Source organism: Arthrobotrys flagrans (assembly GCF_004000055.1).
Source record: "Arthrobotrys flagrans strain CBS H-5679 chromosome Unknown unitig_0, whole genome shotgun sequence".
Taxonomy (NCBI): domain Eukaryota; kingdom Fungi; phylum Ascomycota; class Orbiliomycetes; order Orbiliales; family Orbiliaceae; genus Arthrobotrys; species Arthrobotrys flagrans.
The window spans coordinates 6780966-6808837 of NW_027137550.1; the positions used below are offsets into that span (position 1 = coordinate 6780966).

The following is a 27872-nucleotide window of genomic DNA, read 5'->3' on the forward strand; positions in this document are numbered from 1 at the left end:
CTTCACTACATCCAGTTTGACATACATATAGGTTGGATCACGTGATTCAAAAGGATCCAGCTCTGTTGTATTGATATGCAGAGTTTTCATGGTATATTATTACATGATGGGTTGATTGCATTCGAAAAACACCTCTCCAAAAAGGAAATATAGACTCCTTAACTCCAGGTGTCAAAAGTCCATCTAAGCGAAGGCTTCTGGTCGAAATTATGCCCCCACAAGGTTTCAGGTGCCGTCTCTGATCACCGGGTGGTCTTTCATCCTATAGGTAACTGAAATACTCCTTGCCATTATTCATCATCTTGGGGCATTTCGTCTTCAATATATCTAATCAAGTTTATCCGCATCTCGGTTGTATCGTTACCTCGAAGAACGTCACTGACAAAGTGTGCGTCGACTGACATCTGAACCTATTACATCTATTAGCCGTAGCCACTGGTGAAGGGGATATTGGTCTACAAACCATCTCCAGGGCGCCTCGGATGACCCCGCACAGCATATTTGAATACCATAGGTCGCTCTGAGCCTTCCCATCGTCCGGTAGCTCCACAAAATCCGCCAGCGGATTCTCATCAAACAGTAGGGAGAATTGCTTGTTATCCGAGCTCCAATTCACTATCGTCGGTGTGATATTTAAGAACATCTTGAAGCCGACCTGTCACATGGACAACATTAGTGTGGCATAGGTGGAGCTTGTGGAAGAAGATACGAACCTTTGAGATCACATCAGCGGTGTCTCTAAAATTTGCACATTTCTGTTGCATGTTGCTCTTGGCCAAGAAGTCTTCTATCAGACGCAGCCCAATGTTGTAACCCATTTTATCGAGCTGTTTGTTGACTTCGGCATAGTCCCCATCGAGGTCTTTACACAGCTGGGCGACGACAGATCCATATGTTAAAGTGACAAGTTCGGCATTCTGCATAAAAAACACCCGGGATACGTCAGCCCCGCAGTAGCCATTGGGCATGCAAGTCTCAAGTTGTTGGAGGGGTTTCACGAACAATTTTATCCGTTCTCAGTTTCCAGACTCTAATTCACACCAAGAATTAGCAATTTCAAGCACATCTAGTTACACATATAGAGGAGCGCAGCTTACTCTTCACCGAGCCGGGCTCGGCTTGTGGAAGACATGCTGTCTCTGGTGTATCAGGGCCACAGCGATCCTGTGGCTACCCGGTTGTCCAACGAGGTTGTAAACGCCCACCAAAGATTCAGACACCAATTTGGTTATGCTTCTCTAAGATACGATTGATTTCAGCTGGGTACCCTTTTCTTCGCCGGACTGCGTGATGTTCGTCGTGGTTTGGGGTGATCGGATGAGTTCTGGGTTATGTAGCTCTGACTGGGATGCGAAGCTGCTGGCAGGTGCTTGAGTCGGCTTCTTGGCATAACTTTGGCGCAGATGTGTGGCGTTAGTAACTTTTTCGGCTGGTGAAAGCCACAGCATCGTTGCACACGCGTGAATCTTCCAACAACATCATCCACGGACTTATTTCTAGCATCAGGAACTCGAGAAAGACCAATCGCGACAGATCCCAAACGCCTTCCGGTTATATCAACATCCCAATACAATGTCAACGGATAAGAGGAAAGCGCCGAACGACGATGCCTACCTTTCGAGCTCGAATCAACTTGTCAAGAGACAAAAGTCTGTCCCTAGAGATGCAGGAAATGCTGTCGCTATCTCGTCGTCTACATCCTCGAGCGGGGCTCTGATAAAAGCAGTAAGACGCCTTTGACCTATTTGGAAACCTACATTAAGACCCCTGCTAACAACTTCCGATCTCAGGTCCCCCGAACGAGCGCGTTACAAGCACCAATAATGGAGCTTACAGGACATTCGGTATGGCAATTGTGTTATATGGTTAAGACTAAAAGGTATCTAATCGGTAATATATAGGGGGAAGTTTTCGCAGTGAGATTCGACCCAACTGGGGAGCACATAGCATCTGGGTCTTTCGACCGGACAGTTCGTATGTGCAATGCAAACCATCCTCCATATTTGATTCGAAACTGCTGTCGCTGACTAGTTTACCTAGTGCTGTGGAACACTTACGGTGACTGCATTAACTACGGGGAAATAAGCGGGCACAAAGGCGCGATTCTCGATCTGCAGTGGTCCCGAGATGGGCGGAGTATCTACACAGCAACGACGGACTCGTTGGTAGTAGACTGGGATGTTGAAACGGGTCAGAGGATCCGAAGACACATTGGCCACGAGGATATTGTAAACGCTATCGACATATCACGGAAGGGCCTCGAGATAATTCTTAGCGGTAGCGACGATGGTACAATAGGAATCTGGGATCCCAGAGCAAAGGAAGCCATCGACTACTTGGAAACAAACTTCCCAATAACGTCAGTCGCTATTGGGGATTCGGGGGTGGAAATATTTAGTGGAGGTATTGAAAACGACATAAAGGTACATCCACAAACTGAAAAATACTTTTTTCTGTCACTAACTTTGATTAGGTTTGGGATTTGAGAAAGAAAGCTGTCGTCAACAATTTACGGGGACACACGGACACAATAACTTCCCTAAGTGTGTCGCCAGATGGACAATCGTTATTGTCGAATTCGATGGATTCTACAGTGCGGACGTGGGACATACGGCCATTCGCAACCCCCGATCGTCTTTTAAAGGTATTCGAAGGTGCTCCTTTTGGGCTGGAGAAAAATCTCGTTCGGGCTAGTTGGTCGCCTAAGGGTGATAAGATTGCAGCTGGAAGCGGAGACCGCACCGTCGTAAGTGATCTCCCCACCCGCATGTATGAATCTGAGACTAACAAGGTCGTTTTTCACCTTGTTTTTTTTTTCCCGATAGAGCGTCTGGGATTCCGACTCTAAGAAGCTTTTGTATAAGCTTCCTGGGCACAAAGGAACGGTCAACGACGTTCGATTCATGCCTGGAAATGAGCCTATCAGTAAGTAACAATCTGTCTACGTTCACTCTCTAGATATAAAACAGGGACTTAATCTAGTATAATTTTAGTTGTTTCTGGCTCTTCTGATCGAAACCTTCTCCTTGGGGAACTTGGGAAGTAGCTTAAACAGCACATTCCATGTTCCTGCCTAAGAATGTGGGATACCTTTCCGCACATCCTGCAAGCGGTTTATCCGGTCATGATATTACCCCACGTCGCATTACTTATCCCTCCTATCTCTATTCAAAAGCATTAGATACCCTACCATCATTTGCGAAAGAACTCTGTAAAATACTTGTTAACCAGATCGCCAAAATTGCTTGGACAAATACGCGAGATCCCTAAATTGCCGACTACCCAATCAAATCGCAGCTAGCAATTTCGAACCACGCCAAGGCGGGTGTGTACCTAAGCCCTGTGGCCCGCACCCTGACGGATTCTGATGAGTGCTCAACGTTTCCAGGGGTCGCAAATTGCCCGTGTGTGGACAGCCTCAAGCAAGGTGAAACGGTCATGCAATGTTCCCCCCGTTATTACAGGACGGGCTGAGCGATATGTCTTTCCCACCCCCTTCTCCCACAAATCCAGCGAAGAGGTCCGTCACAGAGGGGATGGTATAGAGCAAGAGGAATGAGATTTTTCCTGAAGACTCCTTTTCACTGCCTCGTCGTCACCTCTTATTTTGACCTGTCGGTTTGGTTTGTCGAGCCAGTTGGGTTACCACATTCATTTTCACCAAAAAGCAGTTTCTCTTAGATAATAATCTACTTTTATCCAGCGCGCCCCTTCTCGAACTTATACCTGGATGCTTTCCCGTTTCTAGTTTCGGTGTCGCAGCCCACTCCCTCAGCTATTACCCCGTCGTTCGTTCTGACACAGACATTGAGGCTTCGATACGAATCATCCAAGTGGCCCCGCGTCGCATCACTAGAATCCTATCATTTCAATGACACTTGTTTTTTATATTATCAAATTCGAAAGCCAAATTATCAATCAATTCAATACTTCCAAGCCTAATCGAACTTTGAAGAGTCTAGAAATTCGATAATTCAAGATCCGGCTTGAATTTTCTACACCCAGCTCATGCTGCTGATTGGATGACGGGAGGACACCAGTTACCAGATGCCACAGGATATCGAATAACAACCAAACTCACAATATTATCGTCTGCTGCCGGTCCGTAGACGTCCACTCTTTCAAAGATTTATTCGATACTATACATTTTAGCAACCTACCGACCGCTGTGGTAGACACGTACACGTTCAACTCAACATTACATACCATCGTTTACCAATCATATCCAACAATACATCGTCTTCAATTGATCGACCGTCACTTCAGTACATTCTCTCGCTTTTAATCTAGGACTTGACCCACCACAGGATATCGAATGATATATACTCTTTGACAAAGCATTGATTGCGGCGTCATTAGATATCAACCCACCATTTGTGCAATATTAAACCAGAATGACATTTGCACTCCCCAACATACCATCATTCCGGCTTTCGTGGCGTCTGAACGAGATACCGACCCCTCCAACGCCATATCAGGATAACCATGGGTCACATTCGAGAAGATCATCGGCGGCGTCGGTGGCGTCGAGCCGTTCCAGCACGCCGGCAAGCCCAAAATCCCCAAACATGCCACCGCCCATGCCATCTATCGCAGAGATTGTAGATTCACCGACGGCTGCGACGCAAGGGCCTAGCCACCAACTCCCTCAGCCCGCAATTAACGACCTCCCCAGGATAGAGACACACCCATCCCAATCAATAATGGCACAGGATATGCAGCCGACTACCCCGCCTGCAAATGCGATGCCTCGGAGAGACTCAAATGCAAACTCTGCGTCGAGTAGTACAGGGATGTCTTTCAGGGAATTTGCAAAATCGTGGCTGGTTAAGCCAGAATTGAAAACGAGAGTCGCAATTCTACTGATTTGGTCCGTCGTGTTTATTGTCGTCTTATCTATCTGTAAGTAAAAGATAGTAACCGATTCTGTAAAACTGATGGCACCGCTAACATGAACGGCAACAGATCTTGGTCTCTTCATGGGTAATAAATTAACGGCACCTCCTTTGCAGATTGCCCTGATATTGGTCACCCTCATGGCTGCTTTTTTCTTCTTCCACTCACTTATCAGAGTATGCCTGGCTGTCGCTCGTCCGTTTTCTTATCCAGACGAAGAGCAGCCACAGGCGGCTTACGTTAACCCGATGTTTGGAGGCATGACGGCAGGGCCAGGGCCATGGGGGTATGCACAACCGGAAAGACCAATCCAAGTTTACGCCATGCCTGGTCAAAGCGGCGCATCTGTAGACGACGACGGAGCACCAAAGGAAATACCTCCTCCTCCACCTGCGTATGGTATCTGGAGACAGACCGTCAGAGTAAATCCTGCACAGTTCTATTGGGTCCGGCGGAGCCAGGCAGATGGTGTTTACTCGCAAGGAAACAATGAACCCCCATCGAATAGGACGTCGGTTGGGAGCACGGCGACACGCCCACCGTCTTACGCCTCTAGGCGGATGTCACAACAGGGGCCCTCGATGAACGTGCGCTTGTCACGACCCGTCGCAGATCAACCTGTCTTGATCCCCCAACTCACAGTCACTTCACCGATCCAAATATCTTACTCCCCGGTGTCTCCAGTTGTACAATTGCCACAGCCAACAGACCTTCCCCGATCAACAGCAACTCCACTTACGGCCCGTCTGCCGTTGCGCTAGGCTATCTTCATCTAGAAAATTTCCTTTGTCCTCAAATTACGACCAAACGATACCCAAAAAGCTTTGCGACTGTGTTCTCTACTTTTCTCGGCGAATGGGCGAGCTAGGTAGCAATCCAACCACGTTTTCGCGTCTTATATTTCATTTCTGCGCTGCTATTCTGTGGATCGGAGTACAGTTGATATAATTAATTAATACCCTTGGGCTCCTTACACAATTATATTCTCCAACAAAAGACTATTTCGATACCCAACCGCCATTTATCGATTCCAATCTGTTTTCTATCGATATTCCTGGGCAGTTTTCATTGAGGAAGAACTGTATTTCTAAGGACGGTCAGATTCTTGAAGGATCCAGGATAATCGATCCTCCACTGTTTCCATGTACTATATCTCTAGTGTTTCGTTAGCGAAGGCATCAAGGAATTCCAATGGATATTTCTACATTTGAAATGACGCAATTACTTGCCAGCGAACGATTGAATGCGTGCTATGTTCTCGTAGGGAGTTTGCTGTTTCCGATGATATATCCGACTTTCGCTCGGCCGGCTTGAACCGGAGCAATATGCATTCAACTTGAGTATTCTTGATCATTAGCTGAACCCCGCCGAACCGCAATATCAAAGCGTCGTCCCGGCATTTCTGGACATTTATGCAAGCACGTCATGGGATTTTGAAATATTTTAGGGTTCCTGTTACTTTTTTTTCCCTTTCCCGCTTGTATTTCCTGGGCTGTTATAAGTATAAGTAAGTTTATATGAAATGCTTGCTCAGGCAATACATTGGCTCGGATAGGCCGGTGGTATGGAAAGGAGCAATGTGATTGGGCCCTTTGGATTTTTTTGTTTCACGATATGATGTCATGATGGAATGTCAGCAATTGGATGCAGGGAAGCTAAACCTCGACGTGTGGTTCTTATATCCTGGACCTTCGGCGGATAAAGTTAGGCACAGACGGAAACCTATCGCAGGCTTGTAATCCATGCTACCCATCGTTCTACCGTCCAACCAAAAAAACTTTGGAAATTTTTTTTTTTAATTTTTTTTTAATTTTTTTTTTAATTTATCAAACATCTGAATTTTGGATGAAATATACGTAGCAGATTTCGAAAGATCAAAAGGTCCCCTCGAACTACGGTGGAACGATAGCTTCCTTCAAGTCTGCACCCTGCATTTAATGATGCAATGCCAAACGGCCGTACTCCGTGGTAAGACGGACGATAATGCATTGCTCGACAAGGTAATTCAAAGAGCTGGGTACATACGTATGTATCGGGACCAAGGCGGTGCCATCGGTGTGGGAATAGCAAATTGAACGGGTGGGGGTATGAAAAAAATCAATGATGTCAGCAACGGTTGGAAGAGGACATTTAATTCTGCTTTTTACATTCTCGCGAATACGCAGAGACGGGGGTTGGTTTGTTAACGTATTTTTTTCATCATATTCAGTCAAACGGTCAAAATGGTAGTCAAGATGGACATTCCTGATGAATCTGCACTGCGAAAAGATGGTAGATTCCGTAACTTGTGGTGGAAACCGGGGGTTTGTTTCGAGATTTTGAATTTCAATTTTCTCAAACAGCCTGACCGTCGAGCGTCCTCGACAAAAATGGGTCTGGCGTGTATCGGAAAAGGAAACGAGAAAAGTTGTAAATATACATAGAGCAAAGGTGGTTGTTTCCTTGAATTACTATTTCCTATGGTAGCGCCGATGATAAACGAAGGAAACAAAAAAGGAGGGAGGGAAAAGAAGGGAGGAGGATAACGACATGATAAATTTTAAAATTTTTTATCAGAGATCGAGAAGGAAAGGTGCCCAAACGCTTCGGTAGGTGGTAGGTATATGGGGTGAGATAGGACTCCCGGGGTGCGGGCGTCCTTGGGGATAGTAGATATCGAGGGCCCAGTTTGTGAGGTATGCAAAAGCAGCAAAGTTAGAGGCAAAGTGAACAGGACCAAACGGATATAAAGGAATCAAAAAACAAATGATATATCAAAAAGCCAATTAAACTCCTGACTATGGCGGCCAAAAACAATTAAGAAAAGCCTTTGGATCAGTCGTAACTTCGTGGGTGGGTTCCTATGGTGACAAATTGTCGTGGACCTTCATCGGTTTTGGGGGGTGGGATGGGGGTGAGGATGGATGTTTGATGGTCGTCTAATAGAGGGATCCGTCTAATTTTTTTTGAGGAAGAGAGGCGGTAGGTGAGGGGCGTAATAATAATACACAAGCAGAATCGAGGAAACGACCATTCCCGGTCGAAAAGGTTCAAATGACACCCGTAAATCAAGAAAGATGCCTTTTGCGTTGTAACTCCGGTTTGATGATTATGATGGTGGTAGTGAGAAGAGTGCTGAGGCTCTGGATTGCATCCACACGGGGGGGAAGGAGCGAGAAGAGGTCGTGATAATTTGTGGCAAGGATAAAGAGGCAGCAAGCGTTTATTTGCCTCTGTTACTTGACGATTTCAAGCCACCAGAACCTGTTATCTTGCTGGTTTGCATCAGGTGGCCGATGTAGTCCTGGAGGAACTTGTTTTCTCCTTCTAGTTTGTCATGCTCTTCCCGGACTTTGTCGACACGATCGAGAAGAGCGAGGAGAGATTCTTGTAGAAGTTTGGCTTGCCTGGTGTTGGAGATAACGTGTTAGTCATGCGGAGGTATCATGCGATGAGCAGATGATGTGCCTACTTTTCTAGCCGCTCTTTTGCCTCAGAGGCAAATCTTTCCATCTCTTCGCTATTCCTCCTCGGGCTCATCGTCCTAGCATCTACCTCCTCATCCTCTAGGTCCAGGACGTTGACATCATCGCCTGCATGAACAGGTGAGGTAACAGAGTCGGGGGATCGTTCAGCTGTGTCCATTCCAGAACTAGATACCGCTGAAATCCTGCGCAAAGAAAACCTATGCATAAAGAACAACACTCGAGGCTGATGGTACTATTCACCGAGAAGGATAACGTGGTCGTCGAATACCGAACGCTCCTTCAGGTTCGAGTGTTGATTGTGTTTTCTCACTAATTCGAGAGGGATATGACAAAGTGTGAGCGAGTGCTGAGTGAGTGACCGAGCCAGCAAGTGCGGGTGTGTTGCGGCTGTGGTGTACTTTTCTTATAGATCCTACAAAACGTGGTCGGAAAAGATGGAAGTCGAAATGTGATGGCGAGTAATATGCACCAGCCGACGTCAATATATACTTAAATAAGATCGGATGCAATGGTTGGTCGGCGACAGAATATGGTTATAGAGAGGTGCCTTGCTGATGAATAATGTTTCTCCACGTTCGTTCCAGTGACTGACGACGTTGCGTTCGGTTGGATGCCTTCTTCCCTCTTAGCTATCTATTACAGCGACATCATAGTCCCCCGAGTTCCTTCGAGTTAAGCTAGTTGGGTTCGAAGGCAAGACAGCAGCGATAGAAGAAGTGTCGGGTTTGATCTGCGATTTCCTTTCCTTCCCTTCAGAGCAATGTCGGAGTAGAATATATGAAAACCAGGAGCGAGGCGCAGGTTGTTGTTGTTGTGTTTTTTAGTCAGAGTCAAGACAGCAAAGAGTACATGCAATAGCCCGGGAAAAGGTTAAAATGGGAGAGGGTGGGATTAAATTGTTCGGTGTGTCTGTATGTCTCTGTCAAGAAGAGAGAGGGAAAAAAAAAAGTATGTATATGCAAGTGTAGTGCCTAAACTACACCCAGAAGACGATAGTTAATAAGGAGTAAAAGAAAAAAAAAAAGGATTTTACTTTTACTTTTACTTTTACTCTAGTTAAAAGTATGCAGAGTGCAAGCGCAGTGTGTGTGGATGGGATGGGATGATGGTAGGAAAGAAACTCCGCTCCACTCCTCCGGGTCGTCACTTGGTTTTAGCTGGCAAAGGAAACTTCTTTAGATGGGCTTGGTTCACTGACCGTAGTTGGGTGACGACTTGGAAATATTTTGGCTGCAACCCGCCAGCATTCTTAGAGGCCGGAGAGACGCACTAAACCAACATACCCAACCCAACTAAAACCTTTCTCTTCTGATCATTGGCAAGTTTCTTTTTCTTCTATTTCTTTCCAGACCATTACTTCACCGCTGGTCCATTTTAAGAGCCCGCCTGTTCACAAGACCCCACCCCTCACGGCCAGTAGGGCCCGTTTCTTGCTTACTGGATTTGGTTTCGAGAAGCCCGAATGATGCGCCAATCTTCAGTCAATCAAATCTCATTGACGAACCGTCATTAGATACATGTGCTACGGGTCAGGGTACATGTACAACGGCTTGTACCAGGCTACACGTTCTGGGGGAAAGGACTGCTAACGACGACGGGCTACCGCTCCTAATATATATTGTTCCTTCTCCTGGCCCCCAAGAAGGATCTTCGCTCTTGTCCTTTTGACCGATTTCCGTTTTGGGGGATGATCTATGCCACTACTGAAGATGAAGCGTGTTTGTTGGTTCTCCTAGCACTAGGGGCTTTCAACGTTTCGAATTGTCATATCGGATGTCGATGGCCAACTTCTTTTTCTTGCACCCTCAAGGTTTTCCATTCCCATATCTATTTCCGTCTCGCCCGATCGATGATACTTGATTTGAATTTCTGTGCATAAGGACATACAGCCGCATATATCTTCTTCAAAAATGACTAAACAAGTCGCAAAGTTTCCATCCAGTCGGACTACCAGAATCATGGTACTTGTACCTAAGGGTCACGAGGCTTGATCGAGCAGCCTGATGTTAGGCGTTCTGAAGGGGAAGTCCCCCGAAGGCATAGCACTTTGGCCATTTCATTGAAAAAACGGTTTTTTTTTTTTTCCTCACAGATGGATGGGGCTTTGGGTTTTGTTAGTCTCGTGCCCAGACAACTATGATTTCATAGCTCCCCCAAATGCACGAATCGGACCGCGTCCTTCGCACGACATGCAGCTGGCAAGGTCAAACTCATGCAGGTTTGTCCACCCGAATCCCGGCACTCACAGTCTGGTATTCCCCCTCTGCCAGCATTCTTGCATGTAGGTCCATCAGATTCGGAGCTGGCAATCCAACCTATTCCCAGATGATGCTTCCCGATAAATGGCGACAACGGTGACAGCTTCCTAATTCCGGTTCGGTCCGCCCAAAGGGTCTGAAAACCACCCTAAGAAAAGAAGATGCCAAATCCATCTCCAGATGTTCGCAAGATTGAAATTCTCCAATACCATCGATTAAAGGTCTGGTGTGGAAGGGAGAACTTGGTGAAGGCTTGAAAGGATCTACCCAGCCTGGTCTGTGGTTTACCAGAGGAAGGCTCCACACCGTTACTCGTTATGCTCGCACACCCGCCCATCAAACGGGGACCTAGTTCCGATTTTTTTTTTTTCCACCCTCAGGTATTCTGACCCCTTGGGCGATGTATCGATTGATATGGCACTATACCGACAGGAGGTTCCCGGCTGGGCATAGAGGTCTGCGAATTCGATGCCACAAATATGTACAAATACCAGAATAGTTTTCTCGCACCGTGCACACCTAAGTGTCGGCGGACACACGTGGAAAGTTTGAATGATATAGGAAACTTGGTTTATAACCGAAAGAGGTCACCAAGTATCTGTACACCCATAGGCTGTCCCCGAAATCTCGATAAAATGCCCTCGGGAACCTTGGAGCGCTGGGAAGCCAGCAACGGGTAATTTCGAATGACGAGTCTCATTAGTTACCCCGTCAGACACAAACCGGAGTATGTGTGCATCATATTGATCAACGAGTACGTCCTATCTAAATTAACCATATAGTAGCCATCCAGATTTTCCCCCATGTCGGTCAACCGATTGTCTCCTACGTCTCTCGCAATTCCGAGGGCACTGGCGACCACAAAGGCAATCATACGGTCGGGCGATGCGACGCATTGACGCCTCAGCCGTCATCATCATCATCCTTTTTTAAAACTGCAAAACTTTTTTTTTAAATTTAATCGCCAGACATCAATCACGCCATCTCCAGGCCTCATAGTCGCCTCGGGTAACGAATAAGGGCATTCTGTGCGTATATGACCCATGGAACATTCTTGAGCATGTAGAAGAGGATGTGGCCAGTATTATAATTATGGTCGGGGATGAGAAGAGTTTGTTTCGAGTGACACAACAGCACTCAGCCTGTCCCTGAAAATGCGGCGCCATGACGTCAAGCAACCGCAACAGACCAGGTTCCTCAGGGCGCAAAATTGGGCGCAAAAATGGGAGTAGTTGCGAGTCTACATACCGTTCAGGGTATTGCAACCCCTGAGGTTCTGACTTGCTGTCAAGACCGACGGGAATTCTCCAGACTTACTCTAATTTGCAAATTTGGGGGAAGAAGTCTTGTGATACTGCTTGTTATCTCTATTTAAACCCCTGGGAAGACCGATCTGCTCAGCCACTATCAAACCTAGAAAAAGAAGATATCCTTCCATCGACGGATGATTAAGACGGGTGAAGAGTTAGTTTAACCACATGGTCCCGATATAATTGACAAATATTCTGTTGATTGTCTCTGGCGGTGGCGAACTCCAAAGCGCTAGCTGAGCTATGCATGTCAGTTTTGTATATACATTCAAGGAGAATAGGAGCTGAGCATTCGGCAGAGCTCTCCACTTCTAGGCAGTAATACCTTTTTTTTTTGTCGTCATTGCATGGTGATCTCTGATATCTCAGGTTGTCGCAATTCGGTATTTTCCAGCGAACCCGCTCGATATCCGCCTGTTAGCTGTCGTAATACTCGGATAAAGGTATACGTGTTCTGACCTTGAGGTATATATAAGGTTTTGTTTCTTTAAGATTTCCTTATACAAGGTTCACATGCATTATTTACCTTTTCGTCATACCGAAATGAGTCTAATCGGGTTTGCGAAAGCTAAGTGTTGATGTTACTAACTATTAATTAGCTTAGTCTAGGATCAAGTGGATATATCACGATGAGATGTTTAAAGGCAGTCGGTTGGAATTGGATAAGGGGTAGGAATACGATTGGGCGGCATCGCTGTCGATGCATTTACAGCCCTACTTTTTGGTTAAGTACTTATACGCTTACATGCTTCAGTACTCAAGTTACCTAGTCGATCAATTATTTATGAAGCGATGGTCATATAGACTAGCGATTGGTATTGCGAGACGTGCAACTCACGATTTTACAGACAGACGCATGCAGTATGTATTGTAAAAATAGTGAGCGTTAACGCATCCTTGATATAAATACGCGGTCATCGATAGTCAACCCTGTGTTTAACTGGTGTAGGGCAGCGCTGTGCCTGCACGTGGTTCCCGGAGCATAAGTAAATACTTACTTAGTATGATGAACCCCTTTAAGAACCGCAGAACTGCCTTCGATGCAGTACTGGTTCATCTACATACTTCCACACCCCTACAGCATATGCACAACGCCGATAAGGCCTTCAGGGCCAGAAATGTGCAAAGCATGCTGACTGCTGGCATTCATATTTTAGGCAGCATGCAGGGCCGAGACTACTAGCTAGGTACGCAAGTCGGCTCCAAGACGTTAACGATGCATCTGAGCTGGATCGAGGAAAGGCCCGTAGAGCACTTCTTATGCCTAGGATACCCGATATCGATATCCGATATCGATATCCTATATTGGTTTTAATTTTAATTTGACGCGTGGAAGATTTCCGTGGTAAGCTGTACTGTACTATAGATGGCGGATATCAATCTTATCTTGTGCTACCTACTGACGCCAGCGAGGGCTCGACTTCTTAAGTTTTTATTGTGTCAACTACTTAGGTACCTAGGTAAACACCTCATGTACATAAATACCTACTCCAAGAGGTACTCAAGCATTTGTACGGTCGTGTCAGCATCGTGGCAGAAGTACAGTCGACGGCCCAGGAGCCAAAAGAAGCTTGGGAAAAAGTATCCCAGCCAAGTTAGCCGACCCTTAGCTCACCCATTTGTTCAACAGCTTGGGACAGGGCTGGAAGCCTCAGGGTGTACTAATTAGTAAACACTTGTGTATTTGATGTAAGTACTGGTCTTTATGTCAGCTTGTCGACTCCAACATCACCCTAATCAATCGATTCCAATATCCTAGATATCCTATTCCCATCACGAACGAATCCGATCCAGCCCGTCTCGCTGCGTGTAATGTAATACCCGTCGCTTGTAGCGATAATAGTAATAACTCCCGCGGTGTAAGTACGGTGTCCGTCGTTAGGCCGTATGGTATCCATCTAAAGGAGAACTTTCGGAGTGGGAATTGGCATCTGCTTCCAATTTGGCAGCTGAACAACAAACAACATTCCTTTCTGGCTTGCTGGCTTCCCCGACACCACAGCCGACTTCTGGTGCGGCCCAACCTGATATTGACGTCTGCCATTTACCCCGTTTGCTATTCTATCAACGCTCGCAAGCACCTGTCGTTTTACCGTCTTGCATCTTCGGTTTTCGTGTTTTCATCATCTCTGTTACTGGCCAGCTCGTTTAACGATGTAAGATTGTCCATGCGAATCTACCACCAACCCGTCATAACGATTACTCCGTTTTTTTTTTTTGATAACCAAAATACTAACCAACGACGGCGACCTCTTCTCCAGATCCGAACGCTCCTCACCGGCCGCCATCAGCCTGCCATAAGGCGATTTCGGTCACCATGGCGCAGCGATGGTCGACCCATGATGCTGCGGGGTACTATGCCCAACCCGAAAATGCCGCTTATTACCCCCAAAACCGGCAGAACAGCCATGCCTCCATCGTGAGTGCTCGTCGTGTGGCCGGCCACCAGGCCGCTCCCGAACACGTTTACAGCCATGCTCTGCGGATCGGCTTCCTTAATTATCTCCTCCAGCCGCGCAAGCGAGTGGCTGTCACCCAGCCGACTCCCAAACCCACCTCCGCCTACTCTAGTTCCGCAGGTGCCCTTCTGGCGGAATTTTCAAGTGGATCCAAGTCTGCAAAGTTACCAAAAGTCGATTTCGTCACCGTCTTCCAGCGAAGGCTAGAAGGGACGATCATTGGTAGAGAGCCGGGGAAAGAATACAAGGATCCACTCGTAAAGCGTACTTTTGCCGTGTTCCTAAACCAACTTATCGACCCAGAAAGAAGAAAGGTCTTGCATAAGAGTCGGAGAGCAGAGGATATGATTTTGCTCTTCATCTCTCGTGCCACGAATGAACTTCAGCTAGCTGTGCATTCCGGTGGCCTGGTGGGCGTAACGAAGGAAAACGTCGGCCTGCTGGTTGATCGCCATGTTGCACTGTTCATTCGGTTGATAGTATTGTGTCTAAAGGATAATGGATGGGCGTCTGGGCACTCCGAACTCGTAAATAAACTATCGACCCTCGAGTCAAGAATGCTCGCGCATGACAAAAACCTGGTGGACGCGCAAAACACAGCCCAACAGCCAGCCGAGATTACCGAAGAAGTTCCTTTATCATACGATGTTCGAGAAATGCCCTACGTGCAAACCGTTGCGAGAATATTCCGCATTTCTTTAACCCAGGCTCAAAATGACATCAACAGGAACCGTCAGGCCTGGAGTGATACCATTGCTATGAAGGAGCTCAAACTCTACGGGGCTAGAATTCATGCTGGTGCCAAAGCCACGCTAACGGCTGATGACTTCGATACTGACGAAGGTTACGAAGCCTGGAAGGCTGGAGAATTGGAGTATATTCCATTGATGCAAGAGGCCATGGTAACGGCCAATCCCGGCCTAGCTAGCATCGATATCAATGGGGACCAGGTAAATGGGTTTCAATCGCATACGGATGGCGCAGAAGGAATATTCACATTCATCCCACCGAACCCCAAGGAGTACTTCCGCGTTCTCCTAAAGATGTGCTTTGATAACCACGCAGGGTCCGCTGCGGAGGGCGAAAGTGACGAGCTTTTACCACCGGTGCTGTCTTTCGAAGAGATTTCACTGATAGACGCCTGCTCTGTTCGTTGGCGGATACCTGCTTTCACCAAGGGCATTATGGTTCTCGGGCTCGTTCGAGAAATGTATGCCGAATCAAGGGCAGATCTTGACACGGTAGATAAGGCCTTCGAATACATTAAAGGAGCCGTTGCGACTCCTTGGGAGCAATGGACAATTCCAGATGTAAGCTTACCCTTGCAAAGGTTGATGACGCGTGTTAACAGTTGCCATAGCAAACACTTCAACGGAAAAACTTATCTTCCTTCTACGATAATATCTTAAGGGAGCTGTACCATGCTGTTATGCAGTGTTTCGATCTCAAGCCGCCTTCTCTTGACGAATACATGTACATCTTGACGAATCATCTCTACCCGAACCCGCTCTTCTCGGCAGGGAAGGACTTGGATACCTTCATCGGTTCCGTGAAGGATGGTCTCAAAGTTCGCGCAGAAGAAGTGTATTCAGGATTCACGAAGGATATCCCCGAGAATAGAGAAGAATGGGATATGTACCACATTGTTGAGCTTGGAAAGAAGCTTATTGGCCTGATAAAACGGCTTTCTAAGAAGTTTCCGGAGCCTATCCTTGGGTACGAATGCACCGTGTAGTCTGATGGGTATACTATTGCTGATTACCGACTCTTTATTTAGGAAAGTAAAAATCGATTTCCTTACGATTGAAGGTATATTCCCAGCGTTTGCAGAAGATGCAGAGAATATTATCAAAGGGATATTCCGTTCGTCACAAGAAAAGGGAGAAGAACTCGATATCCAAGATGCTTTTGACATGTACCAAGGTCTAATCGAAGTTAGGGATATCTACAGTCAAGTTATCAAGTTAGGCGCCTTTTAATCCACCTAAGCCAATTAAGGGAGGTTCCTATCTTTACTAATCTGTCGAATCCTCCTCTAGGAACCCGTTCCCGTTCGACATTGAACAGATGATTCAGGATTTTGTCTGGAGATGGCTAAGTAACATAGACGTCAAGATTCTTGAGTGGGTCGACAATGCTTTGAAAGGGGATGAGTTTAAAGTCAAGTCGGAGAACGGGACAATGGCAAACGACCGGCACTCGGTATCGGTTGAAGATATTTTCCGGTCTTTTATACAGAACATCAAAGCACTCAAAGATCTGAACTGGGCTGACGAATACCAAGAAGCCAAGTTCTTCACTGCACTTTCCAAGTCAATAGGCACAGGGTTGATGTACTATTGCGAGAAAGTCGAGACCTTGTTCACCCAAGAGATGGACCGCGTGACGCCGGAGCAGGAGGCGGCTAGGAATAAAACTCAAAAGGAAAAACTGCTCGCTTACTTCAATAGCAAGGAGAAAGTTGAGCCGTTTAACTTCTTGCCTGAGGTAAGATATCTTTGTGTTACTTTTTTATTTTTTTTTTTTTTTATATATATTTTTTTTCCAGTGCCAAGTCTCACAGCGCTATCTAGACCTGCGTAAAATTCAACAACGTCGAATACGCAATCCACCAGCTCGATTTGATCGAAAAGTCAATAAATGCCGACCGGTGTGCTGCAATTATTGCTAAAAACACACCCGTCTACCAACCGAAGAAACAATCGTCCAACAAGTATCTCTTCACCATCAAGATCGTCGAAGCCGAAGACCTCAAGGCCTGCGATATTAATGGATTGAGTGATCCATATGTTGTCCTAGGAGATGAGTACCACAAACGATTAGCAAAGACGAGAGTTATGTACTCCACTCTTAACCCCAGGTTCGATGAAACTGTCGAAATCACTACGGGCGGACCGGTGCTGCTCACCGCGACTATCTGGGACCATGATACTGTCGGGGAACATGATTATGTTGGGAGGGCACCGATTAAGCTCGACCCTTCGTATTTTGGGGATTATGAGCCAAGGGTAATTCTTAAACCAATATATAAGGCAGTTTCGGAGGGCTAATGCGTTATGGTTAGGAATATTGGTTGGACCTTGATACACAAGGCCGGCTTTTGCTCAAGATTAGCATGGAAGGGGAACGAGATGACATTCAATTTTATTTTGGCCGAGCTTTCAGGACACTTAAGCGCACAGAACGAGATATGGCCAGGCAAATCACAGACAAGGTAAAACTAGCATTTACATCATCTGAACCCCGTGATATTTACTAACGCTACGCAGTGCGCACCATTCATTAAACACTGCTTATCGAAACAATCACTCAAATCCATCTTAAACCCGGGTATTTCCATAGCTTCGGTGTCAAGCTATTTTAGTCGAACAGGGTTTGGATCGAATCGCCCGCAGTCTGTTATCAAGGCGGGACCAACCGACGACGATGTCGCTAACGCCCTGACGCCATTGTTCACATATTTCAACGAAAACTTCGAAATCTTAGACAAGACTCTGACCCACGAAGCCTTGATTAATGTTATGGCCAAACTTTGGAAAGAAGTTCTTGCTACGATCGAGACCCTGATGGTGCCACCCTTGTCCGACAAGCCATCAAACCAAAAGCCACTCTCTAACCAGGAGCTCGATGTTGTGTTCAAATGGCTGAAGGTATGCGGCTACCCTGTCAACGAATAAAGAAGGATGCTAACATATTTTAGTTTTTGTTTGAATTCTTCAACGCCCCGGATGAACAAGGCCAATCAACCGGTGTTCCCGTCGATGTCTTGAAATCACCAAAGTACCACGATCTGCAGTCCCTTGGATTTTTCTACTTTGACTCTTCTGAGAATTTGATACGTACTTCTGAGCGTATCGCTGCGCAAAATGCCGCAAGGGCCGCTGAGAAGCAGAAGAGCTTAAACTTAGGACTTCCGGGGTCTGGCGCTCTGCTCCTAGGCGTTCCGATGGCAAAACGGTCAAAGTCTGTACTGATGAATCGAAACTTGGGGACGATGCGGAAAGCAAAGGAAGAGAAGAGGAAGGAGGCGCAAGCGGAAGCCAGCGACGATATGATTCTGAGAATATTACGAATGAGGCCCGATGCTGCAGGGTACTTGCGAGCAAGATCCCAGCAAAAGGAGAGGATTGCAGCGCAACGAGCAGCAGAAGCCATCGTAGCCCAGAGCATCAATGCTGGCGCCGGGAGAATGACGGCCGGCGGGATGGGCGGCCTCGGGAGGAGATAGAATGGGAAGCCATCCTTGTGCCAAGATACTTATTTATTTCCATTCTACTTAATGTGGGTTACGGTTTCGGTTGTTTCATTCCTACCTCATCACACGATATGTTTTACGCGGCATGCATGTCTACACAATTTTTTCTTTCTTTTTGGATCTCATATATTGATGAGCATTGCTCCAGAACAGCCCTGACTCTGAGGAATGAAAGGATACTCGAGGTACTTACTGGCGGCGTTTGGGAGGGGCTATGGGAGCTTTTTTTTTGCCATCGGGCTTCGTTTTCTTTTCTGATGAAAACCAAGTGTACATGTTCGCGCTCGTTCGATTTTACATTACGCATAATCATACCACGACCACGATCAGCCTGTTGATGTAGTTTTTTTTTATAATATATTTTTTAAGCCTCTTCCGTTATTATCCCGCTAGTCATAAGTAATTTGCATGTCGCAATCAATACCAAGCACCCACTTGAGATGCCCGCAACCCCACGTCGATATCATGATATCTCCTGTCGCATGAAATCGGCCCCGCGACGCCCATTTCCGCACCAGACGACTTGATTTCGGAATGCCTAAATGCACATTTCTAGATAAATTTCATGAACTCCGCAGATGGTGTCCAAACCGGCCCGGATCGAATAAAAGTCACGTGACATGCGGGAAGCCTGTTGGATACCAGGGACGATACTGTGTCGCCAGGTCGCTTAATTTTTTTATTTTTTTTTTGCTGCAGCATCACCAAGCAATTCCAATTTCAAACTTCGACTTCGACATTAACCTCAACCTGTCGCTCATTATAGAAGACGCCACTTAGACCGCAAAGGGTTCCACCAAATTAACAAATCAAATTGACATCCCTTCGTTGAGCTGTATTCATCGTCAACAACCTCTGAGAAAATTCCTGCGGGCCGTCGAGGAAGAGCAATGGCTGAAGTCGCTCCTCCATCAACCGAAAAATCGCACAAGAAGCACAAGATAAAAGACGCCGACCCGACGAGTAAATCGGAACGAACCAATAAAAAGCGCAAGCTCGGAGACCCATCCGAAGCTCCTCCGGCGGAACAACCGTCCCCTCGAACCAACGATATAGATTCCGCAATGTCGTCCTCAAAATCAACAGCGAATCGTTCTTCACGATCTCTCAAGTCCGCAGGAATATCCTCCCCATACGCCCTCACCACCGCTTCCCGCTACCTCTCCATCTCACCGGCATACTCCGCAACCCCACAAATCGGTATACAACGCGACCACCTTGACCCTCTAGTATTCAAATACGACAGCACTCTTGACGGTGTCGTCCTCCTTCACCAGAACCTACGGTTCCAATCCCCCGCTGCGAAAATCCTAGGCGAATCACCCTTTGCCTTCGTATGGTGCCTTGTGGAGTTCATGGTGTGGAAGCCGACAGTGGGTATGGTGCTCGAAGGGTACGTGAACAACGTGTCGCCCAGTCATCTGGGGATGCTATATGGGAATGTTTTCAGCGTTTCCGTGACCCAGGCAGGGATTCCGAAAGATTGGAAGTTCGTGGTGGCGAAAGAAGACGATGCGAGCGTGACCGGTGAGGTGGAGGACGAGGCTTATACGAGTGACGGAAGAAAGAGGAGGGAGAAGCAAAAGCCGGTTGGCGGGACAGATCCAATCGAGGGTTTGACCAAGGCTATGGGGAGATGGTTTGATTCGGAAGGGAATGAGGTGGAGGGGCTTCGGAAATTCGTGGTCACAGCTGTGAAGGCTGAAGGAAGCATGTTGTCGTTGGAAGGTAGCTTTAAGGATGACGACGTCCCGGATATCACCGAGAGCGAGCCTGAGCATGCGGTAACTGCTGCCGGGGCTTCGGAAAGGCAGATTACACAGCTTCACGGCAAAGATTCGGATGACGAGGAGTCGAAAAGACGGCGGAAGGAGAAGAAAGAGAAGAAGAAACGGAAACGAGAAGGAAAGGCTGAGTGATCTCCCACCGCCATTTCTACTATATTTCAACGGGACCTTGATGGGACCCTGATGGGTAGATTTTTACTAGCATTTCTTCCACCTTCTATCTTGTAATATATATATGTTTTATAGTTTTCAAAGCGAAGGTTTTCCCTTGAGATTCCACAAAACTCATAAACCAGTGCTTGACCAATAGCTGCAGCGATATTCCACAAGTCGCACTTCGTTTTTAAACTTCACCCGGTTGAACGATCAATGCGGGTCCATTGATGGTCTTACCGCCCAGGAACTCCAGACCCTCTCCGCCCTGTAGTGAATCTTCGTTAGCATCTAGGTGGTGACTTGTGGGAAACCAGGAATATCGACTTACGTAACTCAACAATGGGGAAACTTCGATTCCATCATTGTCTGCATCCTCACTCAAGATCTGTCCACCGGCAGCTTGGACCCACTTCTTTCCTTGAGCCATGATATCCCTCTTGCTGGTATCCGGGTCATCCTCACCGGCGCCCCTCGCGTTCTTCAACGGCGAAAATTCATCCTCCCTGGCCACCTCCAAACATGCAAACTTCTCCAAATCAAGCATGGGGAAAACGTCAAACACAAACTGTTCAAGCTTGATCCCGTTCGGTTTCTCAGGCTTAACCTGCTCGCCGGTTTCGGTATCCAAGTAGGGGATCTTCTTGCGGGCGATGTGATGCGGGAGGTTGTCGGACCACTCCGGGATCGTATTGAGGAACTCGGTGGAGTAGTAGTGGTTTACGATATTTGCGGCTCGGAACTTGAGCAGCTCCTTGTTCTCAGGGTCCAACTCCTCCGTCATCCCCTTGTCGATTTCGGAGTATTCGACAACATCCGGCTTGCCATTCTTCAGGATGATGAGGCCGACCGACTCCTTCGCATTACGTTTTCTTACAACCTTGGTAGCGATCGAGACGCTCTTGAGGGCGCTGAAGCCAATGAACACCGGGTCGGCAACCTTGACAAGGCAGTTATCGACGCAGTACGCATGTACGTGCTCGATGCCTCGGGTCTTGAGGTCCTCGAGGATACCGGATTTATCCAGTGCGGCGTAGATGCCTCCGTTGCCATCGGGTGCAACCGCAACCTTCGACTTGGACTCCAGAATGACCTTCCCGTCGTTGGAAATACAAGGCAGCACGCCCTGTTCGAAAAAGACAACCTGGCTCCGATCCAATCCGAAGTAGTCGTTCTTTACAAAGTATTCCTCCGTTGGTTTCCTAGTAGGTCCGGAAGTCATGATGTACCATGGAATCTGTGCGATCTTGACACCTTTCTTCACGCCCTTGTATTCGTCTGCCAGGCTTTGGATTTTTGAGATCCTTTCGGCCTGGATTTGGAAAAGGCTCTTCTTGGATGGGAGGCCGATATCATAGCAGCCTTTGGGATCACTCGAGCCCAAACGGGTTCCTTGCCCTCCAGCCATCAAGATCACACCGACCTTGTTGCTGGCAATCAACTCGAGACCTTCATCGTACCACTTATCCAGATCTGCCTTGGAAGAGTCCAATGTCGAAGCTCGAGCTTGGGCAGGTAGAGGTTCGATCTCGGGCTTTGCATCGTCTGCAGAGGTTTTGACGGGGTTTAGGGCCTTCTCTGCGAGTTCGGAGGTGCGTGCTGGGTTTATGTCGGACAATTGGTTGAATAACGCGAGTTTGTTAGAATTGGTGAGAGAGTCGTAAAAGTTGAAGACGTGGGCTTGGCCGGCGGCGGAGTATTTGCCTTTAAGATCGGAGACAGCCTCGTCGGAGGGTGGAACGGTAGAGTCTTTGAGGTGGAGGGCTTCGAGAGTTGAATCGATGATTCCCGCCATTGTGTGAAAAAGAAGGTGATGGAGAAATGTAAAACGAAGTGAAGGAATATCCGTACAAATTCAGTACGTGTACTCGATCGGGTTTCTATGGATGGGCGTGTCAATGCGGCTAGAATCTGAAGCCGTGATAGTCTGGTATGACGTAAGTGGAGGGGTTTACCTCAACAATTACGATCAATTGAAGTTCAAGTTATGTGTACCTTCAACGGTAAGTATTTATATCTGCTCTCGATAGCTGATGAGGTGAATGAAAACGGTTTCTTCGAATTCGGGCTCTCCTGCGGGGTTCCCTTTATGTACGACAGGAGGAGTGGCAGCTCGTACTTAATAGGTAAGAACGGAAGCTACTTGTTAGCGGCAGAGGCGTGTGCCTGCCACCGAAAGGGATTGGTCTGCTCCCTTGCACTATTGCATTCTGACGAGAGCTTGGAAAATAGAGTCGAGAGGGTCTTGATCGTTGTCACGCCCCAAACCGGCAGTTCTAGACGGGGGGTATTGAAAGTAAAAACATTTGTCCGAGTCAAATACGCAGAATTCAAGAAGCTGTGGTTGTAGCACTTTTTAATTGCATCGCTGTCTTTTGGCAATTGCATCTCGCCTCTTTCCTTCGTCTTCGTTCGTTCGTTCTTTTTTGCGCATAGGAAGAATAGAGTAATGATAATAGTTTAAAGCCTCAATCGATAACCAAAAATCCGTATCGTCGTAAGAAAATATAAAAGGAACGCACACTGCCTGGGAGTTCAAACAAAAAGAGTAATATAGTCCATGGTACACACAATAAAACAACGACCACAAAAGAAAAGAAAACGAGAATAAGAATGTAGTAGTGCTGCCAGTATCTGTATGCCACCCAGCTCTCTCTGTTCAAACCCCATCCGAAAACCCAGAAACCCAACAGCAAAGGGAAAAGAAAGAAAAAAAAAAGTAGAGAAACATTAAGAAGCGAAGTGTACAAAAATGGGTTTCTAAAACATGCGCTCCTCATGAATCGAAATATGCCTAGGCCACCCTGATACGCAAGCGACTAGAAGACCTGTCAATGTTGTTCCGTCAAGCTCCAATCCTTCATCCTGCGCACAATAGAAAGAATACCCGGAAACACGCCGCATGAGCTGTTACTTCCCCTGCGTAAAACCAAAATGATCAAAAAAAGAGAGAGAGAGAGAAGAAGAAAGAGAAGAAGAAAAAGAAGGCAAGGTCTAAGAATTACAAGTCATTCTTTTTTTAAAAATTCTTTTTCCTCTTCTGCTTTTGCCTTAGCTTCTGTTTCAAGAACTGTTAGATCTAAATATCGGCTGATGGATCGGTTCCGCCTGCATGTTAGCGCCTCGATAGATTATTCAGTCCGGTCTTCTTCACGGCCGGAAGTCGACTTACCCTGTTCTCCAGTGCTTCTTCAGGGGTCAGTGTTGTCGGCGACATGACACTCGAGCTGGCACTCGCCTCCGGCCTCATAACAGACGCACTCGAAGTCATCGATCTGCTATCGTACGCCGGCCGGGTAAGGCTAGTGACCGCCCTTCTATCGTCCGGCTTGGAAACACCACGTTCTAGCAGGGTACCGCCCAAAGCTGCACACTTTGATATCGTTTGAATGAGTTGGTTCTGCTTGAGTGGCTTCGATAGATACTCGTCCATCTGCGCTTGGATACACTTCTCCCTGTCACCCAACATGGCGTGTGCGGTGAGAGCGACGATTGGAGTTCGGGGTAGGCCGAAGTCCCGTTCATATTCACGGATCTTAGCGGTTGCTTCGAAACCACCCATCACCGGCATCTGCACATCCATCAACACGCAGTCGTATCGCTTCTTTTGAACCGCGTCTACAGCTTGCAGACCGTTCTCGACAACTTCGACGGTGTGATGGTATTTCTCGAGAATCTTGACGGCGAGTTTCTGATTCACCACATTATCCTCAGCCAGCAGCAAGTTCAACGATTTGGAGTTTTCGGATATCGAAGGTGCAGCCCGTCCTTCCAGGGCAGGTATCATTCCATTGCCCAGGTCGATCGGGAGGCACGGGACGGTCATGTAGGACGTGATACCGAGGTCCAGTGTCGATTTCAGACTGACATGTATCACCGGAGACAGCAAAACCAATGGGATGTACTTGAAGTGGTCGAAGGTTCGAAGCTTAAGGGCCATCGACATCGAGTCCACAATGATGACGTCGTATGCAATGCCGTTCTTGGCAGGATACAGTGGGTGATCCGCTCTCGGGGCTTCTTCCGCACTCTTGACCACAATAGGCACGAGCTCGAGTTGTTTGAGCATGTCGGCAATGGCAACGCCGGATTGATCACACACATCATCGATGAAGAGGACTTGGTGTCCTTTGTAAGGTGCCAACTGCGGTCGGATGAGAGTGAGATCGGTCTCTGCTAATTTGACGACGACGGTGAAGTAGAACGTGCTTCCGACGCCGTACTGGCTCTTGACCCATACGTCTCCACCCATGAGATTAACGAGACGCTTAGAGATCGAAAGACCGAGACCAGTACCACCGAATTTTCTTGTTGTGGATCCATCGGCCTGGCAGAATGTATCGAAGATAAGATCCAGCTTGTCGGCTTGGATACCAATGCCGGTATCTGCCACGGAGAACTCGAAGCAGTACTCGTTTTCTTTGCAGCGGCCTTGATCAGAGGGTTTGATGCTCAAAGTGATTTCTCCGCTTTCGGTGAATTTGATTGCGTTTCCGACGAGATTGAGGATAACTTGACGAAGGCGGAAGGAGTCACCGACGACGTGATCCGGAACCACATTATCGACGTTGTACACAAGATCCAGGAATCGTTCGTTGGCCTTAACAGCCAAAGTCTTGAGCGCGTTGAATACGGTTCCTCGGAGGGAGAACGGAATTTCCTCCATGACCATACGGTTGGCTTCGATTTTCGAGATATCCAAAATATCATCAATGATTGTCAACAAACTGTTGGCAAGGTTATGGACGATGTTCAGCATTTCTCGTTGGAACTGAGTAAGATCGGTGTCGAGGGTAAGTTGGGTCATGCCGATGATACCATTCATAGGCGTTCGGATTTCGTGCGACATGTTGGCAAGGAATTCGGACTTGGTTCTGTTCGCCAACTCGGCGGCTTCCCTGGCGGCAGTGTTCTTCTGGATACTATCTCTGAGATTGAACACCATCTGGTTGATCTTGGTCTTAAGGGCATCCATTTCCCCGGAGGCCTCGACCGTGATGAATCTTGTAAAGTCGCCATCCGTGGCAGCGGCGGTAATCTGAGCGAAGGCTCGTACTTGGGAGGTCAGGTTGGTCGCCATGATGTTCACATTTGTGGTAATTTCTTTCCACAACCCATCGACGTCGTTGACCTCGGCTTGCACGCCGAGTTTGCCATCGATACCGACCTAAGCAACTCCGTTAGCTTTTGACGAAGATGGTTCGCGGATCCTTTTGCCAGCTTACATCACGAGCAACTCGCTTCACTTCTCGAGAGAACACTTCAAGACGATCCACCATCTTGTTGATAGTAGACTTGAGGGCCAGCACTTCACCCTGTGCGTGGACCGTAATCTTCCTGCTAAGGTCACCCTGTGCCACAGCGGTTGTGACATCCGCAATACTTCTCACTTGAGTCGTAAGGTTGTTAGCCATGACGTTCACGTTATCGGTGAGATCCTTCCAAACACCCTCCACATCTTGCACCCTGGCTTGGCCGCCGAGTATACCATCGGTCCCGACCTCGCGAGCCACCTTCGTGACCTGGGTTGCAAAGTTTTGCAGTCTCTCCACCATCTTGTTGATGGTATTTTTTAGCTGTAGGATTTCACCCTCAGCAGGCACGTCAATCTTAAGACTGAGGTTACCTTCGGCGACGGCGGTTGTAACGGATGCAATATTTCTGACTTGGAGTGTAAGATTGGTAGCCATGCCGTTGACACTTTCGGTGAGAGACTTCCAAGTTCCCTCAACATCGTCCACGTTCGCTTGACCGCCGAGCTGACCTTCGGTTCCGACTTCACGAGCGACCTTCGTGACTTCGCTAGCAAAGTTCTGAAGACGATCCACCATCTTGTTGATAGTCTCCTTGAGTTGTAATATTTCGCCTCTGCAGCTGGCACTGACCTTTCGGCTAAGGTCTCCCTTTGCGACAGCGGTTGTGACGGTAGCTAGATCAAATTAGTTCTCGCATAGCCGGAGAGCCTCTTCAGTGTTCGCCTTACCGATGTTTCGGACTTGTTCGGTAAGATTTGCGGCCATAGCATTGACGTTATCCGTCAACTCTCTCCATGTACCCTTGACCCCTTCGATTTCTGCCTGACCGCCTAACCTTCCTTCGATACCGACTTCTCTCGACACTCTTGTAACTTCCAGCGCGAATCTTCCGAGTTGCTCCACCATGGTATTTATCGTTTGTTGGAGCATCAAGATTTCACCTTGGGCGTGAACATGGATCTTCCTCGACAGATCGCCGTTGGCGACTGCGGAGGTGACCTCGGCGATTTCTCGCACCTGCGAGGTAAGGTTGGAAGCCATGGTGTTGACTATACGGTTCATTAATCAATTAATATCGGGGAATGGCCGGGGAGTATTGGGAACGAACCGTTATCGGTCAATTCACGCCAGGTGCCTTCGACGCCATTGACACTGGCTTGACCTCCTAATCGGCCCTCCGTTCCGACTTCTCTAGCGACGCGAGACACCTCGCTGGCGAATGTCTGCAGCTGGTCCGTCATGTTGTTGATGGTGCCCTTGAAAATCTCGATTTCCTTGTCCATTTCCACATCGTGAACGGTAACCTTCTTTGTGAGGTCACCTCTGGCGACTATTCACGTATGCTCTAATATTAGCTGCGTACCAGGACAGTGGGGACTCGAAGGATCCTACCAGCTGTCACGATTTCACCAATCTCCCTCAATGCCTTCTGGAAAGCCAGATTTGCCCTCTGGCTCTTTCTGAGCTCTTTCTCCAACATCTCAACCCTGCCGTATTCCTGGTTCACGTTCTGCAAAGCATGTTGGTGCTGGTTGATCTCTTCCACCAAAACTTCCACATTCTTCCCGTGGCTCTGAATTTCACCTTCCTGGGCCTTGACGTGTTGTTTAAGCACCTCCAAATCGGGCTCGATATCGATAGGTTTGGCATTACTGCTAGGCGGGGCTGGAGCGGTAGATGGTATTCCATCGTTGAGAGAATTGTTGGTAGCTGCGGTCGTGGCGGTATCGTTATTCTCAGGAGGTGCCGGCACAGGCGGTGGGCCATCATTTGGTGTCTCCGGGAATGTTTTTGGATTCACGGCCGAAGCCTTGAGCTCGAGCAATCGTATCCGGTTTGCTAGGGCGAATATTTCCTTCTCGAGAGCTCTTTTCTCTTCGGTATCCTCGCCCGGAAGCTTTGCCTTGGCCAGCGGTGCCAGGGCACCTCCCGCAGCGAGAGATGCCAGCAGCCTCGTGGTCGCGGCGACGGTATCCGGAGAAACCGACATCTTAAGTCTTTTTGGGGGCGGTTCCTCCAGAGCGGATGCCGG

General features: G+C 47.6%; 8 protein-coding genes across 8 annotated transcripts; 4 read left to right on the forward strand and 4 right to left on the reverse strand.

Moving 5' to 3' along the window:
* Window positions 1–290: 290 nt before the first annotated feature.
* DFL_005005 (uncharacterized protein) lies at window positions 291–1132 on the reverse strand (the record flags this gene model as incomplete). The annotated part of the gene is made up of 5 exons (XM_067634197.1): window positions 291–410; window positions 464–655; window positions 714–917; window positions 1003–1030; window positions 1098–1132. The coding sequence occupies 5 exons, from the start codon at window positions 1130–1132 to the stop codon at window positions 291–293; spliced, it is 579 nt and encodes a 192-aa protein (XP_067492288.1).
* Window positions 1133–1572: 440 nt separating this feature from the next.
* On the forward strand, window positions 1573–3046 carry DFL_005006 (uncharacterized protein; the record flags this gene model as incomplete). The annotated part of the gene is made up of 7 exons (XM_067634198.1): window positions 1573–1725; window positions 1791–1844; window positions 1902–1974; window positions 2041–2423; window positions 2474–2746; window positions 2826–2925; window positions 2994–3046. 7 exons carry the CDS (start codon window positions 1573–1575, stop codon window positions 3044–3046), a joined length of 1089 nt encoding a protein of 362 aa, XP_067492289.1.
* Window positions 3047–4394: 1348 nt separating this feature from the next.
* DFL_005007 (uncharacterized protein) lies at window positions 4395–5657 on the forward strand (the record flags this gene model as incomplete). Its single annotated transcript, XM_067634199.1, has 2 exons — window positions 4395–4902; window positions 4966–5657. 2 exons carry the CDS (start codon window positions 4395–4397, stop codon window positions 5655–5657), a joined length of 1200 nt encoding a protein of 399 aa, XP_067492290.1.
* Window positions 5658–8098: 2441 nt separating this feature from the next.
* On the reverse strand, window positions 8099–8520 carry DFL_005008 (uncharacterized protein; the record flags this gene model as incomplete). The annotated part of the gene is made up of 2 exons (XM_067634200.1): window positions 8099–8282; window positions 8348–8520. The coding sequence occupies 2 exons, from the start codon at window positions 8518–8520 to the stop codon at window positions 8099–8101; spliced, it is 357 nt and encodes a 118-aa protein (XP_067492291.1).
* Window positions 8521–14248: 5728 nt separating this feature from the next.
* DFL_005009 (uncharacterized protein) lies at window positions 14249–18618 on the forward strand (the record flags this gene model as incomplete). The annotated part of the gene is made up of 8 exons (XM_067634201.1): window positions 14249–15700; window positions 15751–16106; window positions 16168–16353; window positions 16430–16877; window positions 16964–17398; window positions 17455–17604; window positions 17660–18040; window positions 18091–18618. The coding sequence occupies 8 exons, from the start codon at window positions 14249–14251 to the stop codon at window positions 18616–18618; spliced, it is 3936 nt and encodes a 1311-aa protein (XP_067492292.1).
* Window positions 18619–19535: 917 nt separating this feature from the next.
* On the forward strand, window positions 19536–20564 carry DFL_005010 (uncharacterized protein; the record flags this gene model as incomplete). Its single annotated transcript, XM_067634203.1, has 1 exon — window positions 19536–20564. The coding sequence occupies one exon, from the start codon at window positions 19536–19538 to the stop codon at window positions 20562–20564; it is 1029 nt and encodes a 342-aa protein (XP_067492293.1).
* A 211-nt stretch (window positions 20565–20775) lies between these two features.
* Window positions 20776–22380, reverse strand: DFL_005011 (uncharacterized protein; the record flags this gene model as incomplete). The annotated part of the gene is made up of 2 exons (XM_067634204.1): window positions 20776–20853; window positions 20917–22380. The coding sequence occupies 2 exons, from the start codon at window positions 22378–22380 to the stop codon at window positions 20776–20778; spliced, it is 1542 nt and encodes a 513-aa protein (XP_067492294.1).
* A 1268-nt stretch (window positions 22381–23648) lies between these two features.
* DFL_005012 (uncharacterized protein) lies at window positions 23649–27830 on the reverse strand (the record flags this gene model as incomplete). Its single annotated transcript, XM_067634205.1, has 6 exons — window positions 23649–23675; window positions 23758–25752; window positions 25811–26514; window positions 26569–26889; window positions 26949–27170; window positions 27233–27830. 6 exons carry the CDS (start codon window positions 27828–27830, stop codon window positions 23649–23651), a joined length of 3867 nt encoding a protein of 1288 aa, XP_067492295.1.
* Window positions 27831–27872: the final 42 nt, after the last annotated feature.